This window comes from Berghia stephanieae, chromosome 5 (assembly GCF_034508935.2).
Source record: "Berghia stephanieae isolate SIO BIC M18660-M18661 chromosome 5, UCSD_Bste_1.3, whole genome shotgun sequence".
Lineage (NCBI taxonomy): Eukaryota > Metazoa > Mollusca > Gastropoda > Nudibranchia > Aeolidiidae > Berghia > Berghia stephanieae.
This window is the reverse complement of record NC_088364.1, coordinates 85,071,226-85,091,098: the sequence shown is the minus strand read 5'-3', so window position 1 is coordinate 85,091,098 and position 19,873 is coordinate 85,071,226. Positions and strand designations below refer to the sequence as shown.

Below are 19,873 nucleotides of genomic sequence, written 5' to 3'. Positions count from 1 at the left end.
CCATCAATGTACTTAGTTTGAAATCACCTACAAGTCTCATCCAGACACAAGCACAAAATCCAACAAAGAGGAATACACTCCAATGCTTACATTATACATTCAAAATAAAAATAATAATACATAACAAAGAGATGATTTACAAGGAAAAAAATATCATCTCCCAAAACAATAACTATGCATTTGACTGTTTCCCTCCCTGCTAGGACTCCGGCCAGAGCCAGGACAAAACCAAGTAATCTCATTCCAAGACAAAGACAGAAGGCAAGTTGGAAAACAATTATAAGGGGATAGAAGACACAGTATGTACCTCCCTGCCCGCTATGGGAGGTCAGGATCCCCACCCAGCTGCCATACTCTTAAAAGACACGACGTATTTAAAAAATTGGCCAGAAACCTCGTCTTTCAAGAATCGATCGAATTAAACAACTCTCATCTTGCCAAAAACTCTCAAACCTGGGACTTTACGAAGTCCCAGTTTTGAGAGTTTTTTTTCCAAGATGAGAGTCATTTGAGTCAATCAATATTTGAAGGACAAGTTTTCTGGCCAAATTTTCAAATATGTCTCTTTCCAGAGTACGGCAGTTGACTGGTTAATATTACAACATACTGAGTCATTCTGGTGCTCAAAATACGGTATAATGATTTAACATCTGTAAATCATGTATTTGACAAATTAAGTATAATTGAAAACAGTGGCAATTTTATATATATTGTGTTCAACACACAACAAACCAAACTCATGTAACACACAGTCCTGACGATGGCTGAAAATGCCTGAAACATCGATGTAGACTGACTCCAACATTGTGGTAAATATTAAAATAATAATTCGCTCCATTGCTACATGTCGAGTACTTTTAGTACCATATTTGTATCCAACACGATTCAATATATGTATATATATATATATATATAATTTTGGTTTTAAAAATGGGTTACTGGGTGAATGGTTAATTCTTTTTCTTTTTTCATTTGAGTGAAGAAAAAAACGTTGAGCTTCGATACAAATTTAAGCAATAATATCAAGGAAAGAGTATTTTAGTGAATTAGGCCACCAAAAAAAAAAGCATTTTCAAGAAGAGTTTATATTCAATGAAAGGAAGCTGAGTGGGACAAGCTATTATAAACAGTAAGTTATTTTAAAAAAAAGGAAAATAGGCAGTATAAGGCTGTAGTAAAAAGAGGTAAAAAAAAAAAAAATCAAAAAATCAATCACTTGTATCAACCAAGCATAGGCACAACAAACAATAAGGTATTTAAATACATTGGTTTTAAATGTGATTGAGGGGATAGTAGGCCATAACAGAACTGTCATGTTGTTTGGAAGAGATTAAAATAGAAAATATAAAAAGCTTTTAAAAAATCATATTTTAAAAAGGTAAGTAGCAAAAATTATAAAAAGTACAGAAAATTGTGATTTTGAATCAAAATTTTTTAAATGGTCACAAAACATGGCTTTCAACGGAAGACAATTTTTAAAGAATAGGTTTCTTGGAAATTTTAAAATAACTTATTAAAAATACTTGTATGCATAATTGTTGAAAAGCATTGAAAACAGTTTTAAAAATATATATTTTATGAATGCTCAATGCTCAACTACTTAACTGAAACAAACTTTTCATTTGTATTCTTCATTTTCGTCACAGTATCGAGTTTTATTAGTTTTTCAAAAATATTTTCTAATTGGTCACTAGAGTGACTCACAAGTTGATTAACTTTATGGCCGTACAGCATCGTGTGTATAATTATCATGGGTTCAAGTGAATCTGTATTCTGAGCAAATAAATAAACAACAACTCGAATGGTGGTCATACTAAAGCAAAGTCATAATTTGCAGGGCAAAGAAAAAATACTTCGCCTCCCGCCCATTTCAACAAGCAACATGAAAATGATCTTTAAAACTCAATTTTAAAACGATTTATTATTTCAATAGACGATTTATGAAAAAAATTCGCAACTCAATGGATTGATGTCATAATTTTTATAATATCATTAAAATTTTATTTAATTAAAAAGCGAACAGGCTTCCGGCAATAGAAAATAAAATTGTAAGATGAAATAATCTTGGGTGAGAATAATATTTATATTTATTGATATTTATTCACCTTTTGTCAGAATTAAAATAAAAAATATTACATAAAAAGACTTTCATTTTCTAAACCCATCGGCCGTGAAATTATAGAACACATACTTTTCATTTTGTCAAGAATAAAACTTAAGATTTATATAAAGCTTCAAACATTCGCTATAAATTAAGTCAAAAAGTCTGTGACTTGATACTTTTACGAAATTTCAGGATTGAGATTTTTAGACAAGTTTGGGGTCACCCACACCAATTAAAATAGAAAGTAAAAGTATTTTTTGGGCAGAATATAAAAAAGGCATTTTGTCGTGCTACGACTAAAAAAATGACTTAATTAACTACTTATGTATTCACAGATGAAATTACATATAAAAAAACTACACAACATTGCCATCACATCAGAATGATATTCATAACAAAATTAAATATCTAACTCATAAAAACAAAACAACTTCAAAGGTAGAAATTTGAATTTCGCTCTTTGGCACATAATGGGAGTCAGCACAGGAAAAAACACAAATTAAGAGGAAAAAATACCCAAACCCATCAACAAAAGAAAATAATCACAGTGAATAGCTTTTAAACATTAACATGATTGATATACATAACATGAGCTTAACCTTGTGGGTTTTTTTCCGTTTTTTTTTCATGTTTTAGTGTGCATTTCGGTTTTCACCGCATAAGATTTTATATACGACGAATCAAATGAATGTGTTATATTCAAACCAACCACAATTCGTGGTTACCGAAAATTATGATGTATTCTGAAATAATAGAAATTACAAACTATTTTAAGCAATTTAAAGCTAATTCAAATTTGACACGAGTTTGTGTTCCATTAAATAAACTTATACTTGCATTATCATAAAAACATTGAAAATTCTAATTTAATTTTATGTTAAGGCATATCATTCTTGCCGAAGCTGTATAAAGTACAAAATAGAACTTTAATTCATCGGAAATCAAATAATATAAATAAAATTTTCAGACAGTTGTCCTTCAACAACAAAAGTTTATATATATATATATATATATATATATACAATTTTATTGTTTAAATTTTTGTAGTTTACATATACAAGTTATCGAATATAAAAAGCAATTGTTACATAAATTATGATAGTAATTTAAAAAATCATAGATGGATTTTATTGAAATTAACATGCACCGAGGAAAACACAAGGGACAACACAGACTAGGTCGAACAGAACACAGAGGTAGATTCCACAAGCAATCTTTAAGTCGGAGACAGGGTACTTGAATTTATCACCAACATATTGTTGTAGGAAAACCAAAAAAAAAAAAAACCTAAAAAAAACCCATCTACCCTCCAAAAGAACAACCCCCCCCCCCCCCCCAAAAAAAAAAAAAAACAAAAAAAAAAACAACAAAAAAACAAAAATAAAACAAAAAACAAACACACATCCATATCATTAATAAAATACAAAGTACTAAATGCAACACAAAAATAGATAGCATTATATAATTATTTCTCAATCACATTTACAATGTTGTGTAGTTGTTGAAGAGTTAATTTTTTATATAATATATATATATAATGTTATCATTGTCATTTGTATATATATTTACATCTTTGGTTACATAATTATTTATGCATGCATGCATATCGGCAGCGATTATGACTTAAGTATCTGTGCCTTTGTCATCCTTATTTCTTTGGTATGAAGGAAATAATCATGATGAAATATCCATTCTAAATTTTTTATCTGACTTGTTTACAAAATGCCCTTCACCACCAAGTCCGTGGAGCAAGTCCTCTGGAAAGTTCTCTGATATTTTTGGGAAGATTTGTGAAATAGAGACTGAGTGTTTTATTTTATTTCATTGTCATAAATTGTGTTAATGAAATGTCAGTGCCAACCTCCAAAGAGAGAAGAGTAGCTAACAACTACGCATAAACCATGCATATGCTTCATTTTTTTGGTCATATTTGTGCCTTGCAGAAGTTAAACTAAGAGTAGCAATAATATGTAAGTCTCTAACAGGGTCTCGATATTATGCTTATTTTATGTTGAAACAAGCTTTCACTTGAAATAAGTTTTATGATTTCTATTATATCAAGTGCCGATCTATGACTCAAAATTTAATTTATGACAAAATGGCTTCGAATGATCTAAATATTATATGATATGGGCTGTTTTGGATTTAAAATCATCAACTTCTTGTGATGAAACAAATAAAATAAGCTCTTATGGAATATGGCTGTTCAAGTCTTGCTGGCAAATGGAAAGTAAATACAGGATTAGAGATCATTTTTATATTTCAACAGGTTAATTTACTTTTAATATTCATTCCTTCCCAAACTATTATGACTTCTCAGTTATCTCCCCCTCTTCTGTCAGACTCCAGACTCCCATGCTCTTCTCATCTTCTTCTTCTTCCTTGCTTCGTCTGTTCTACCTCTGGGACCGTCTGACATTGGGTGGACTTCGATGACCATTTTGCCTTTGGTCAGACGAGGGGTGACACTAGAGTGGTTTCCATTTTGATGAACGGTAGGGATTTGACCTCCCCCTATTATGGTGCTATAATTTTGACTGACGGTAGAAATCTGGGGATCGGTAGTCAGAGGCAAACTCCGTACACCTTGATCACTGAAGGGCCTGCGGAACTGACTGTTTATGGAACCCTGAAATGAAAATAGAAGGATGTTAAAAATCTCATGGACAGAGAAGAAAACTAATGAAGAAGTATTAGAGCAAGCTGAAACTAAAAGGTTACTAATCCGTACAATAAGAAAAAAACAAATGTAATTTTTAGGGTACCTAAATTGACATAAATGTATTGAACATCTTGCTCTCACAGGAAAGATAGAGGGTAAATAGAGTAAAGGTAGACCAAGAAAAACATATTTGAATAGTTTGAACAGCTGGGTGACAAAGAAAGAGAAGAGTAATATTAGTTTTTTGAGGTTATCTGATCAGAGAGATGAATGGTGTACAATGATCACCGATGTCTGGCACAGACTTGGTACTTGAAGAAGATGATGAAAAAATGAAAATGTAAAAAATTATGGAAAAGTAGAAAAAAAAATATAGTAGAAATTCATCCTTGTAAAAGTTGTTCAATAAAGGTTTACCCCACCCTTTCCTATAATTCAAGTAAAAATATAACAAATATAAGCCAAAATATTGTAGTGGGTTGGATATATAACAAAGCAAAAGACACACAAGTAAAACAATTCTTTAGCCAAAAATGTACAAAGCGTCGAGGAGAAAAGATAGAATGGAGACAATTTTATGCTCTTTCTTAATAAGACTAAACATGTGACTCTGAAACCTGCGCGGATTAATTGACAATTGTCTTAGCTTGTCATTCTCATGCTGCCTCAATAAGGTGCCTTTTTGTGACAGAAATGCGAATATAGCCTCAGCACTGAAAGAGTTAAAGTTGCGATGGTCAAAGATAAATTTCAACTCACGTCGGCGGTAAATGTGGACGGGGGTGTCATGCTGGGCCTTCCTGCTATCACAGTGGGTTTTCTCCCTTTGCTTCCTTCGTGCAAACGTAAAAATTTGGCCTTGGGGTCCAAAGGAGGTTTGCCCATGATGGGAGCTGGGGCTTTCATCTGGAGGCCATCTCTATTCTTGGGTGAATGATTCCTCCAGCATTTGACCACGTCTTGCAAACAACGTATTAAATCCTCCTCTTGTTTCTCTAAGTCTTCAACCTGGAGGAAAGAAAAAATACACTTTTAGTTTTACACCCTCTTCATCATGTATGTAAATTTAGTGTGTACGTGCATATGATATATGTTTATGTGTATATATATAAATTATAAAAACAGAAACCATGAAATAATAGTGCTCAACTTTTTATTTAAAAAATTAAATACAAAGGCTACAAGGGCCTCTCTATTTTAAACTTAAACTTGAGCTTTTATATAGCGTAATATCTACTAAACGTGCTCAAAAAGCTTTACAAAGATTCCCTGATCCTTAGCAACACGTAACATATAGAATGAGATATGACGCCTGTTAGGCGATTTTACAATCTTTTTCAGACAGAGACAACGCTGTTAATGGCCAGGTACTCATTTTACACCTGAGTACAGTGAGAGAATGTGAGTAAAGAGTCTTTTCAAAGGACTCAACTATGCGCTGAGTGTCATACCACTAGACCACATAGCCACACAAATGACAAATGATCCAATACAACGTCCAATGTCTAGAAACCCATGACAAACCTTTTGGAAAGACTGAGATACTTGGTTCCATGTCGGCAACAGACTTGCCATCAGGTAGTCGAGATTTTGACTGTCTTTCGCTTCTTGCTGGCTCTGGTTCTGGCTTTGAGTTTGGTTCTTGTTCTGGTTCTGATTTTGGGTCTGGTTGGCGGGCTCTAAACTCCTGGATGGCCTTGGCTCAGCAGAGGATTGACGAGATGACAGGTTGGAGCTTGTGCCACGACTGGGTAATGATGGCAACCCTTCGAACTTGACGTGACGGAATGCCTGGGAAAAGTTAGAAAGATGTGCTCTTGTGAATAAAAATAAATTAAATAAAATTCCCTTTATTCATCCCAGTGGGGAAATTTGTCTTTAGGGTCTATTCCAAGGGAAGACTGGAATAACCCAGGCGTCAGCTGCAGTGCAGCGCCGCAATAAAAAAAATAAAAAAATATTAACAATAATAATATTAATAATATTAATAATAATAATAATAATAATAATAATAATAATAATAATAATAATAATAATAATAATAATAATAATAATAATAATAATAATAATAATAATAATAATAATTAATAATGACGATACATGTTATTTAAGAATATGTGTATCAGATTAAACACACAAACTATTCAATCAATCAAGATAATAGAGAAATCAATGATCAGAATGGTTAATTTTTACAACCTATTGGAGAATAATCCATGACCATTTTATTTCGCCTATGTTAAAAGCTTCCATGACAAAAGTGCAATTATACTATAAGTCCTATTTCTATGGTCAGGCAAAACACAAATTTGACCTCAATAAATAATTCAGGGACCAGTACAGTACTAAAGCTGTGAATTATTTTGATTAATATAAATTAAAAGAGGAACAACTTACATTCCAAAAATATATATCAAACTATTGAAACGAAATCGGTAACAATCCAATTCGTTACACATGACATTATTTTTTCGGGACGGAGAGAAAAATAAAGGGAGTAAATGTGACTCATATATAAGGGAACAACACAAGCCCTTTTCAAGTAAACACGAAATATATATATATATATATATATATATATATATATATATATATATATATATATATATATATATATATATATATATATATATATATATATATTGTGGCCAAATGCCGAAACGTTGTTTGTTTTGTGTTGTTCCCTTATAGATAGTTCAAAGATGACGTCACTCAGGTCTTTGTTATTGTTTTTTGCCATACGCTTTATGAGTAATGCTCACTGAACTGTATTAACCTGACTATAAACATTCATGGATACACACAGTTTTGTGTGTTGGTGCGTTATACTTTCGGATTGCAATGTTATGAGCTTCTTAGCCAAGCGATTACTATCTATATATGTCATATTTACTCCCTACAATTTTCTCTCCATCTTATTGGCTCATTTAGGCACCTCTGGATTTTTTCGGGCCTTATTGTTAATCCAAAAATGATTTGGAGGCTGGGAACGAACATTAGATCTGACATTAAATACTCTCTAAGCTATTCAGGGAATAGTAAGCAATTGATTCTATGTGTTTAACATTACAGAAACTGAGATGAAATTTGAGTCCTTGATCTTCAAGGGCTCTTGGGGCGGCTTTGTGGTCGTGTGATGTGATATTAGCCTTTGGCCATTTGGCCATCTGTGGACAGTGCAAGGTTCAATCCTTGGACAAGGCTCTATACTCATAATCTTTTACTGTACTCGGGTGTAAAATGAGTACCTGGCTGGTAACAGCATTTTGTCACCCATGAAAAAACTGTAACAGTGACTCACAGGTACAGTATCTTGTCCTACCTTTGTAGTGTTGCTGTTGACTTGGGACCCCTTATAAAATGGTTTGAGTACATTTAGTGGATATTGCGCTATAAAATAGCATAAATATTTAGTTAGGGGAATAATATCTACAACAATGAACATTGAGTGATTCTTCAAATATCGCCCTAATCTCAGTTTAACCAAATAATTGAGTAAACGCATTTTAATCTCTACCACTTACTGGTTTAGGTTTCTCTATCCCGGCAACTACTTTGAATCTTTTAATCATGAAGTCAATCATTTCGTAGTCGCGTGCTTCCAATGTTGTCTTGAAACACATCTGGGCCCTGGACCACTTGTAGGAGGACGTCAGCACAGCCACAGTCAAGGCAACTGCAAGGCCATAGACAAACACACCAAATGACAGGAAGACGATGTGTGTAAGCACTCGGTGAGACTCAAACAGGGGCCAGAAATCAGTCGTTCCACATATGACACCGAACAGTGATGTGATTGTGTTGTGGAAACCTTGGTAACCATACACAACAGATCCGTACAACTGAAATAGAAAATGGAAATAAACTAGTGAGTTAATAAAGAAGAAACGTGCGGCTATTTGGTCTTGTGTATGGAAGGTCCTGGGTTTGAGCCTCGCTTGGCACATAGTTAAGTCATTGGATCAGGCTTTTTACTCACATTCTCTCACCACACTCAGGTGTAAAACGAGTACCTGGTCGTTAACAGCATTGTCCCTGTTGGAAAAAAATCTGTGATCGCCTAACAGGCATCATGTTTCGTTATACATGTTACGTGTTGCTGTTGGTCAGGGACCCTTTGTAAAGCACTTTGAACACATTCAGTGGATATTGCGCTACATAAAAGCTCAATTTTTGGGGGGGTTCATATCACATTTAATACTAATGTCCAAAATAATGGACAGAGGAATAATAAAAATGTGTAATTAAATATAAATAAATAATCAACAGACAAAATGTCAGTACAAATCAATTTAAATGGAATAAGATTAACATTGTTTAAAAACACATGATATCATAGAATGTTTGCAAACAAGAATGCAAGTAATTGAATTCCTACCAAATGGGCGAGCTGTGCATGGATCAGGAAAAGTGCTGTAAAAATAAGGTAGACGCCTAGCAATGGAGTGGCCGCCATGTTGAATGCCATGTGGAATTTGTAGAGTGGCCTGGAGAATCGTATCTGCTTGACGACCTGGATTAGGACAAAACAGGAAATTAATTTGTATTTCCAAAATGGTGTTTTCCTAAATATAAATATCTAAATACGATTACCAATATACTTGTTTGTTTGTTTTTAAGGGTTTTACAGCGCTTGCAACACATTTAGGTCATATCAGCGCCAGTAAAAAGGAAGAAAATTGGAGACTAAAAATATTCTAGATGTACAAATAAAATGACTTGAAGAAAAAGAAAGACAAAGGGGAATGGACCAGTATACTTAAATAAATAAATGAGTAAATAAATACAGTTACATCTCCGTAATCCAAACACATTTTTCAGCAATGTTTCCATATTACAGAGTTTTCTGGAAGGAATGTCGAATCTTCAACAAAAATGCGCATTTTGAACTGGGAAAAGGCCTTAAAATTAGGTTCATATGCCACATTAAAATTGTTAAATTTGATTAGCTGTTTTATTCTTTCTCTTTTCTTCAACAACTCGTTGAAGAGAAAGATGTATTCAAATGTACTGATCAAATAAGTGATGGGTGAAATTCATGTGGATGCAGTAGAAACTGATTAAGCTGATATACGCAAGGAAAATGGGACCTGAAAAAAGGTCATATCGAACTCTGTTTGTGACATTAAATAACACAGTTATAATTCTTTATTATTACATATTACACTAAGACAAGGCATGAGTACGTAAGGTTACATTCCTTCTTTAAATAAACAACAGAGAAATAATAATTACAATATTCTCACTAAAAGTCCAGACATAAAAGATACAAATATATCAATAATAAAAAATATATATTATCCTAAAGCCTGAATTAAATATGCTCCATTTAATTACACAGTTTTTGGTAATACATGCAAACATACAATCATGCATTAATATCTTAAAGAAATTTCTCTACCACGATGAAGTTTGTTCTGAGTTCGTTTATATCTCATCCTTATCAACAAGGTAAATGAGTGAGTGAGATCTCTGGTCTAAGTGAAAACTCTGAAGTGACATTTTTACATGTTATCTTTTTTATTTTGGTTTTATTATAGATATATTTATTTTTCAAAGTCCATGCAATATCACAGTAAAATGCACCGTTACTTTAACGCACACACACATACAATAAACTCAATACAACAAAAATCAGGTCTAATATGAAATATAACTCATACTTGATTGATACAAGTTGAATTATAATAATGGAAACAGAATCATTTTTATCCACGTCAAAACAATGCAAGTGTCTTCCCCTTGTCTTAGTAACTATTGATTTGAAGACAGGCACAGGATGACAGATATTTAATGTTTGCTGTGGTATAACGGATCTTAGACTCATAACACGACCTGAATTGGGTTCACAGGTTGGAATGGGTGACTAGGCTTTTTGATGGTTTGCCCATAGGAAAGACAGTGATGTACACAGTTATCACCTGCAGTAATTATAGCCGAGTTTGTAGAATCAGGCAGAATGAACTAGCGTCCTTTCCAACGGGTAGCAAGGAATTGTAACTATCAAAACCAGTACAAACTCCAATTCTACGTGCCTTACGGTTCAAACGGATTACTTTGACATATATTTGTTTATCCGGACAATTGTAAAAACTTGAGGACAATTGTAAAAATTGCTACAAATATAATTTACTGCTGTCCAATCCACTGCTAAGACAATTTCCAAATTAATTTCATTTTGTCAATCTGCCCAGATATTGGTATTGTCTGACATGTAAAATAGACAGACTAAGATACTCTAGTGATGTAAGACATTGAATATAAAGACTGAAAAGAACTTTAAACGTTTACGGTTCCTCCTTCTGTTCTTCATTTAGATCAGTTAACTCAGTATGAATGAGTAGTACTGTAGTTATATAATATATATAATAATAATAAATGGCATTTATATATATATATATATATATATATATATATATAATATATATATATATATATATATATATATATATATATATATATATATCTATATATTTATATATATATATGATAGTGACAATCTGTGGAGCGTTTTTCTATAGGTTTCAGTTTTGCTCATAGCGTGATACCAGGGGAATAATTTATGCCATGACCTGAACATGTTTGGGCGAAAAAATCAAGATAAGTTTGATATCCTGACTGATCCTGGATGATTAGCATGAAATGGCAATTTAATACAGAAAACATTTTGTCATAAAAAAACCCCCCAATTTCTCTAAAGGATCAAATGCACACACATTAAAAAAACAACAATTCTATATTGTGATCGTATATTCTAAAAATGCGATTCTTAGTTGTGAACACAAAGACGACATATAAAATGACATGCGTCGCAATCATAGTCACAACCACGATAATCTTACCATTGTTGTACTACATGTTTGTTCATAAAAGAAAAGAAAAACATGATAAACTTGAATTAAGAATATCGTCTACCTAAATATAAGAAGAGTTTTAGTCATATGCTATTTGCACATTTGTTATTGTGGTTACAATGGAAAATGCTTTGTGCTGGTTTGAGACGTTTATTTCCATTGACAACAACGAGAGGAGATCACTGAAAAGAGAGTCCTGTCAAATCATCAAAACAATTGAGGCAATGTCTGGTTTCCCATGAAAAGGTTCTTCTTTCTCAATTAGACCACTCATGCTGTAAACCAGCAAAGACTTTGAAGTCTTTATCTCTATTGAACAAAGATAAATGACAATTTATTAAAGAAACTAAAATAGGGACTGTAATTTTGCTTTAAAAGAAACATTATTTTCTGATTCATTAATAGTGAAATGACTTTATTCCTCAACGATAATCGTTATACAATTGAAATGATGGGAATAAATTCAAATGGTTAGACACACTTATCTTTTAAGGTGATAATATTATTAGTCTACTAAAATTTTCCACACTGAAAACTATCTATTTTGAATATTGTAGCTGTTGCTTATGGTATACCATTGCTTTCTTTCAATTAATATTATCATTAGTATCATCAAAAGTAACAAAACATACCTTCAAAAGGAAAAGGAACAGAAGTGACGCCTGGACATATCTGAGAATGGAATGTAGCTTGACGACCAGGAAAAGATGAGCAGGGTTCGATGTGTTGGTAACAAAGTCGTCTACTGCCTCTGTTGCCATGACAACACACGTTATGTACAATGCAATGCAAGTCCAGGCTAGGATGCAGATGGCAAAATCAATCCAGCACCAAATATGGGAGAAGTATCGAATACCTTCTTGTTTCATGGAGAGGATGAGATTCACAAGCAGGTAGATGGCAAACGGGAAGAACATTATCTGGTGGGTGGTAAAAATAAAAATGGTAGAAAATGTTAAACACACAAAAAAAAAACAACAAAACAAAACAAAAAAGAAAAAAAAAAAGTAAAATCAAAATAAAAACTGATTGGATAACGTCTTTTGAAACATATTTAAGGTTGGTCTTCAAAAGATTTTTTGTCACCTTGTCATCCAGCAGTGAATGGTAGCTTATTAAAGTCTTATTAAAAAACCCTATATGATTCAAAGTGAGTCAAAACGAGACATTTTTATTTTGAGCATCAGGATTATCTCATCTATCCATGAGGTGTTCAATAATAAGTTTTAAAATGGGAGTTTTTATATAACATATTATCCACAACATTTGCTCAAAGCCATTTACTATTTACAAGGAGTTCCAAGCCAACAGCAACACTATGAGGGACAAGACATAAGGCAATATTACAATTTTTTTTTTTTTGACAAGACAATGGCGTTACCAGCAGATAATAATTCTACATCTGAATTCCGTGGCAGAATGCGAGTAAAGAGCATTCTCCAAGGGCTCCACTCAATGCGGGTCTCAAACCAGGTATCTACAGGTTGGAAGACGAGTGTCCTACCCCAAGCCCACAAAGCCACACATAAAATGTATGTTTTGAAATGTCAGTTCCAAATACATAAAAATCCAGAAAACTTAAAAACACTGTGCTTATCTGTTTACGCTCACTATTGTGAGTTTCTTAGTTCTGTAAAATAAAAACTTCCACTACACAGGACTTTTTCACTGCATGTAGACTTGGATTAAGAATAAATCTAGAGAAAATTCTTTATAATATCATGACATAAAGAAGGCCAAACAGTAAACATGATATAATGGTGACACATGCAAAGGTTACCTGGCAAACCATAAGGGAACTAACTGTGCCTGAGATGAATCGAAGCAGTCTTTCTGTGGTGACAGTAATGCTTGTTAAAACACCCCCTAGAGAGCAAAAAAAAAAAAGTTATAATTTAGCACATTAACACAGACCAAGACTTACATTTATCAAAAGTGGTGCCATTCAGAAAGCATTTGGATAATATGAAACATAATAAAATACATCGCACATGGTGAAAACAACAGAAAGAGACTTAACTAATGTGACCATGACCTTGGTGATTCCACTTAGCATAAAGACTTTCTTGACCAGGTTTGAATTAACTTCAACCTAATTACACCATAATTTCTCTTATTGTCTGTAATCATTATAAACGTCTTTATTAGTAACGGTAATAGTAAAATAAAATGGAAGAATTGATTGTTTGAACAAGATGAAGCAAATTGGGACAAAAGTCACCATGATTACAATATATGAAATTTAAATTATCCGCTCTTGACAAACAGTATTCGTTCTCATCGATAAAACTTATAAATTCAATCCAAGTTTCAGAGCCTTGACCAGAAATTCTATCGTCTGCCTCTGAGTAGCCATAATTATGTTTTGGGGTAGCTGGTGGACCACTATTGTGATATCTTTAATCAATTTTTTCCGTCGTCACTATCAGAAAGTAGGAGACAAAACTTATTCATTTGCCATTTTTTTTTGAAACAGCTTTTATATAGTGCAATATCTACTAAATGTGCTCAAAGCGCTTTACAAAGGATCCCTGACCAACAGAAACATGTAACATATAGAATGAGACATGACGCCTGTTAGGCAATATTACAATTTTTTTACGGACAGAGACAACACTGTTAACGGCTAGGTACTCATTTTACACCTGAGTATGGTGAGAGAATGTGAGTAAAGAGCCTTTTCCAAGGACTCAACATTGCTCCAAGCGAGGCTCAAACCCACAACCTTCCGAGCGGAAAGCGAGTGTCATACTACTAGACCACATAGCTGCCATACATCAAAATCGACTTTTATCATTGATAAGTCACATGACTAGTGCCAATATTCTGGATTTCAAATGTCTTTAAATGTTTTTAAAAGCTTTAAACTTGCAATGATTTTTCACGGTTTGCACATTAAAAAATGTTTTCATAATAAAACATTAAATAAATGTAATTAAAAAACTAAGGAGTAAATACAGATAAAAAACAAAAAAAAAGTACCTGAAGTAGGAAATTCTGCGAGCAGGGTAACACAGGAAGTAAGATCATTGCTAGGTTGGTACAGAGTGAGTTCAAGGAAGACTGCCCTGGTTTTCAGATCTACCCACTCATCTGTCTCTAGGCTTTGTAAGGTTGTCATTGTGTCGTTGTACGTTTGTCCTAACAATTGCACGTATCCACCACCTGAATACAACAGCCAGTGACCAAACTTGGAGAAACTGGTATTTGAAGAGAAAATAAAAACCAAACACATATTAGAGATAAAATAATAAAAGTGTTAAGAAACTCATGTCTACCCATTTGGTGTAAAAATCAAAATGATAATAAAAAAGAAATATTCTATTAATACTGATATCATTTGAAAAACCTATCAATAATTTATCTACATAGGCATAAAATGCTAATCAGTGTCAAAATTCTGATAAACACAGAAATAAAATCATATTTAAAATTGACGCTTTATAAAAGTTTGTGCATTTAAGGCCCAAATTCAACTCAGTGTAAACTATTCTCAAGGGAGATAGATAATAAGAATGATCATAAAATCTTCGAAATGTTATTTAAATAATAAATTAAATTGCAAATTATATTAAAAGTTATTTGTATATGCATCAATATAAAGCATACATGATGTATGAACAGCGTCAAAATTTATAAAGTAGTTTCTTACAACCTTTATTACTTCTGAGGACAGAGTTTATCCCTGTTTTGGAATCGTTGAACGGACAGTAGATTGTGGCCCTTTATTGGATTGGATCATTTTCTATCACAAATTACTGTAGCCAGATCCAAAATCTAACCCAAACACGCATCGCTGATGGGAAAAGTGTGGGTTCAGTGCTATTTCAACTGATCTAACTCTTCCTTCTCCCTAACCAAACTGATCTGTTGTAGGTATATTTCTATCATGCATAGAACATAGGTTTGAATGAGCATCTAGCTAAAGACAGTGACTGACATCGCATTAGAGTCAGTTGAAAAAAGAGAGATGCCTACACCAACAGTTTGTACTGTATGAAATGGAAATCTGATTTAATACGATCTGCAAAGAGAATACAAAAAGTATTGCAGAACACATTGGGAATGGCTTCTATAAAGCACTTACAGATCCAGTTGGTCCATTGATGAGAATGTATAATTGGCTGCGGCTGCCGATGCTGGAGTGTTCCATCCTGTGGCATAAGCCCTTGTCTCTGGGTCCTCCACTTCTCCCCCAACACACCTGCCTGATGACAGTCGTTTGTCTGATGGCCATGCAAGACTGGATTCTACCAGGCAGGACACTAAGATGAATAAACATTGATTGTTTTAAAATTAGAAAATATGTGATCAGTTATCTCGAATTGAATAAATATATATGAATAAAACATAATCGATAAAACATAAAATGAATATATTATTGTATATAAAAATTCATAAACACGTATATACAAAACAAAACAACTAACTAAATAAGTAAATAAATAAAATAAATAAATTAATTAATAAATAAATAAACACATTTATAAAAATCTGTGAGTTTAAATAGCACACAAAACGATCTGTAAAACAGTAATCATCCATCAATGATTTAACAAAACATTCAAATGAAAACACATAATAAAATCCTTAATTACAATTTTGCTGCCTTATTTAACACATTATAAAACAACATAATAATTAAACAACAATAAATGAAATGGCTAGAACAAATGATGAACTCGAGCATTAAATGCTGGAAGAAAGAATTTAATTCATGTTGAAAAAAAAAAGAAGAAAATTAAAGGATTCTGATAAAATGATTTGTGGACGCTGCTTCCCTTTAACTGCAATTCAAATAAATCTATCAAAAGTAATCAGATCATAACTGAAAACCTGTCTTCACCAAGACCGTAGAAATAGAGAGTCACTTCATTTGCAATAATAAGTGTACTGGATATAGGTATTACCTTCATCACTTCTTATCTGCCTGAGCCAAGCCGGTCCCATCAAAAATCCAAATGACTCCGTGGAATCGACTTCTTGGAGATGGACGCCTCTGGCAAGAACCTCTTTGGAAATGTTCCAATACTCAGGAATACTGAGGGGGAGAAAAGGAACATTGAAACTAAAACTATCATTCATCCATCCAACACAAAGTGTGTTTTTCTTTTTTGTTTATTTTTTATGGGGGGGGGGGGGGAGGTGTAAAAAAAACTTATAAGGATTAAACTTTGACATTCATGCAATATCTGATATTTTTATCAAAATTTGTAATAAAATTGTAGTTTCCTAATAAAACAAAGCAGTAAAATTAAAGTAAAATAAAAACTATACACTACTGGCAGTGCATTGGCTCATGTGATAAGAATTTATTTGAAAAAGAAAATACTGTAAAACTAAAAGGCAAAAAAAAAACAAAAGTAAGATAAATTTACCTTATTAATTTATGGAAATTAAGACCATCAGAGGAATTTTGATAGAATTTATTCTGGATATTGTCGTTGGTGTAATAGATGCTTTGGCTGCTGAAGTTGACGTAGACACCGGCCATGAATACAGCAACCATGAACGCAAAGACAATTAGTTCTCTTAACATGGTATACAGAAGCTGTTTCTTCTTTCCTTCCTCTTTGGCCTGGAGGAGTGCAAAGCCACCCAAAGGTTTGAACTTCACATCCTGAAACAGAAAACAATTGTTTAAATAAGGTACATGATTTTTTTAAAAAATATGACTTCATACAGAGACATAAATGTTTACTGTTTATCATGAAATTAACTAAAGTTAAAGAATTTAGAATATGAGGCAGAACATTTGTGTCGAATTCTACTTTTAACACTCCTCCTCCTTTTTGAACTGTATCAAAACGTAATTCTCATTACAGTCCCGATTCTGCTAGATTTTAAGAGAAAAGATCTTGATATTTCCTTTCTCAAAAGAGAGTAACCTAGACATACTGAACATTTAGGTTTACACTGATGAAAACTATTTCTTACCAATACAAAAATGATGATTACGTAATCACACAAATCATATGGGATGATAACAAAAAAATTCGTTTCGTCAATATTGGTTGAGTAAAAATAATAATCGTATAAGAAAATAAAAATTCAGATGAATAAGTCAAAAGCAAATATTTATGGATAAGTTTCCTCCTAATTGTTAAATTTAACTTTAACACTTTCCTTATGCACACACAAGTTTAACACCAGAAATGAAATGAAAAAGTAACTGGATGCTTTACCTTGATCTGTTCATTGGATTCAAATTTGGGTTCCACATCTATGACGTCACTCTCATCATCACGAACATCCTTCGTCACCAAGGCCACGATCAAAGCAAATACCAGCACCTATGGAAGTAGATTACAATATTAAATAACCTTTATTCAAGATTCAATTTTTATCATCATGTCAAACCGTTTCACTGTACAATATCATTCATAACTTGACATTTATTCAAGCTGTACTTAAATTTTTTTTATTAACTCAGATCCAAAAAAAAAAATTTGGTCCTTTTATAAAGATCAATGTTCCTCAAACAAATAACCAAAGACACCTACTCGCTATCAAAGTCATAGATTAAGATTCAATCGTTCCATAATTTGGAAAATCAATTAATTACGTTATGATTTTCTAGAACTGTTTCAGAATCTCTAAAACTTAGATAATGAGTTCCACACTAACCGGGTAGTGTGAATAAAAGATTTATTCATAAATCACCTAGCATTTATGTTTTGGAGCATCAAACTAACATAATCAGTACAAGATGGGCCATACAGGTTCATGATGTTGTATGATGATATCTCATGACCCATCCTACTTAATTTAAGAGGTCTTAGGCTGGAATCTCCATACAGAAACCTCAGAATTATCAAGCTTTTATTATTTATCACAAGCCTTGACTCTGAGTAGCTATTTCTAATGAAATTTGAATGTATCAAAAAGAGGAAAACGTGAAATAAAATTATTTAATTATTTTTGAGATATCTTCTATTTTATTTATTATTTTAATTTTAAAAGGAGTCATGACTAACCTTCAAAGGTTCAATGATGAAGAATGAAAGAAGCAGCGACACAAATAGGGATAGAAGCCACTTGAGAGCCGTGGTCTCTCCAAACTGGTAGCCGTAGAGAAGGATCATAATGACAGACAGTAGACATAGCTTCATGCAAACGGCGTAGCCAACGTAGACGCACCACGGAGGGAAGGAGAACGAGTTTTTGGACTGACTGTGTTGTGAGTGGTGTGATAAACTGTCATATCCTGGAGGATCTCCTGAAACGAGAAGAAAAATGAACAAATGCAACATTTCCTTTATCATTGTGGGCTTAATGGAAACAACAATACACAAATATACTCAGTACACGCGATACATATTATTTTTCATTTTATTTTATTTGTTTTCCACGTTAATTTGTGTAATGTTGTGCTGACGAAGGGTTTGTACCCGAAACGTCCATTGTCTGTATTATTCCCATACAAAGCCTCTCCATTTTTACTCTTTCGTTAGTATTTTCACGATCACAGGCTTCAGGCAGCCCCTACCGTTTTCTGCTTAATGGAAACTAATGGGATCAGAAACCTGTTACAACTGCCAAGGGGATCCTGGGACAGCACACTATATCATCCTTTATTTCCCTGTGACAAGTGGTGGTTAGGCTCATGAATGAGAGTAGAGGATGAATTCAAAGAAATTCGAGTTCCAGTTGTAGGTGAAGCCATACAATATAGCTTCTGATCAATGCTTTTAACGATGCTCATTATCATCTTCACATCTTATTCTCATCCTTTTCTGCTCTTCTCACTTTTAAAGAGAGTTAACAACTGATATATTGAACATACCAGAAGTTACCTTGCCTTATGCTTTAATTAACCATCACAGCACTTGTAAGGTATTCACATGATGTAATTTCACTCACTGAAAAAATTTCCCATACTTTAATTTTATTCCATATAAACAAATTCTCATTTTCCATTCCAAACAAACAAAAAATTCCAATGAACTATTTTGAAATATATCACAATAAGTAAAGTGGCTGAGTGGTTAAGGCATTGCACTTTGATCCTGGGTTCGAGCCCCGCTTCAGGTACTTTCGTTTTTTTCTTTGGGCAAGATTATTAACCCCCAATTTGTTCACTTGGACAACATGGGTGATTCCTGTTGATATTAGACATCCTGTTTAATGTATTATCTATATTCCTTCATAGAATACCTAGGTGACAATGTCTAATGATGTCATGGCGGAAGGGTGTAATTTTGAATTTTTGAAAGTCAATGCCTTGTAAGTTATGCTGCTCAAAAAAAAAAT

The 19,873-nt window shown here is 33.0% G+C and overlaps 1 protein-coding gene across 1 annotated transcript in view; it reads right to left on the bottom strand.

Annotated features, from left to right (window-relative positions):
* Positions 1 to 4,330: 4,330 nt before the first annotated feature.
* LOC144973768 (polycystin-1-like) overlaps positions 4,331 to 19,873 on the bottom strand; it is a 70,639-nt gene continuing 55,096 nt past the window's right edge. The window contains exons 46-58 of the mRNA XM_078916660.1: positions 18,598 to 18,839; positions 17,806 to 17,913; positions 16,999 to 17,240; positions 16,531 to 16,661; positions 15,708 to 15,885; positions 14,603 to 14,820; positions 13,401 to 13,486; positions 12,253 to 12,540; positions 9,145 to 9,279; positions 8,291 to 8,608; positions 6,291 to 6,557; positions 5,526 to 5,774; positions 4,331 to 4,733 (exon numbers count right to left, since the gene is read on the bottom strand). Of these exons, the coding sequence (XP_078772786.1) occupies positions 4,443 to 4,733; positions 5,526 to 5,774; positions 6,291 to 6,557; positions 8,291 to 8,608; positions 9,145 to 9,279; positions 12,253 to 12,540; positions 13,401 to 13,486; positions 14,603 to 14,820; positions 15,708 to 15,885; positions 16,531 to 16,661; positions 16,999 to 17,240; positions 17,806 to 17,913; positions 18,598 to 18,839 (2,753 nt within the window). The 3' untranslated portion in view covers positions 4,331 to 4,442. The remainder of the gene's footprint in view (positions 4,734 to 5,525; positions 5,775 to 6,290; positions 6,558 to 8,290; positions 8,609 to 9,144; positions 9,280 to 12,252; positions 12,541 to 13,400; positions 13,487 to 14,602; positions 14,821 to 15,707; positions 15,886 to 16,530; positions 16,662 to 16,998; positions 17,241 to 17,805; positions 17,914 to 18,597; positions 18,840 to 19,873) is intronic.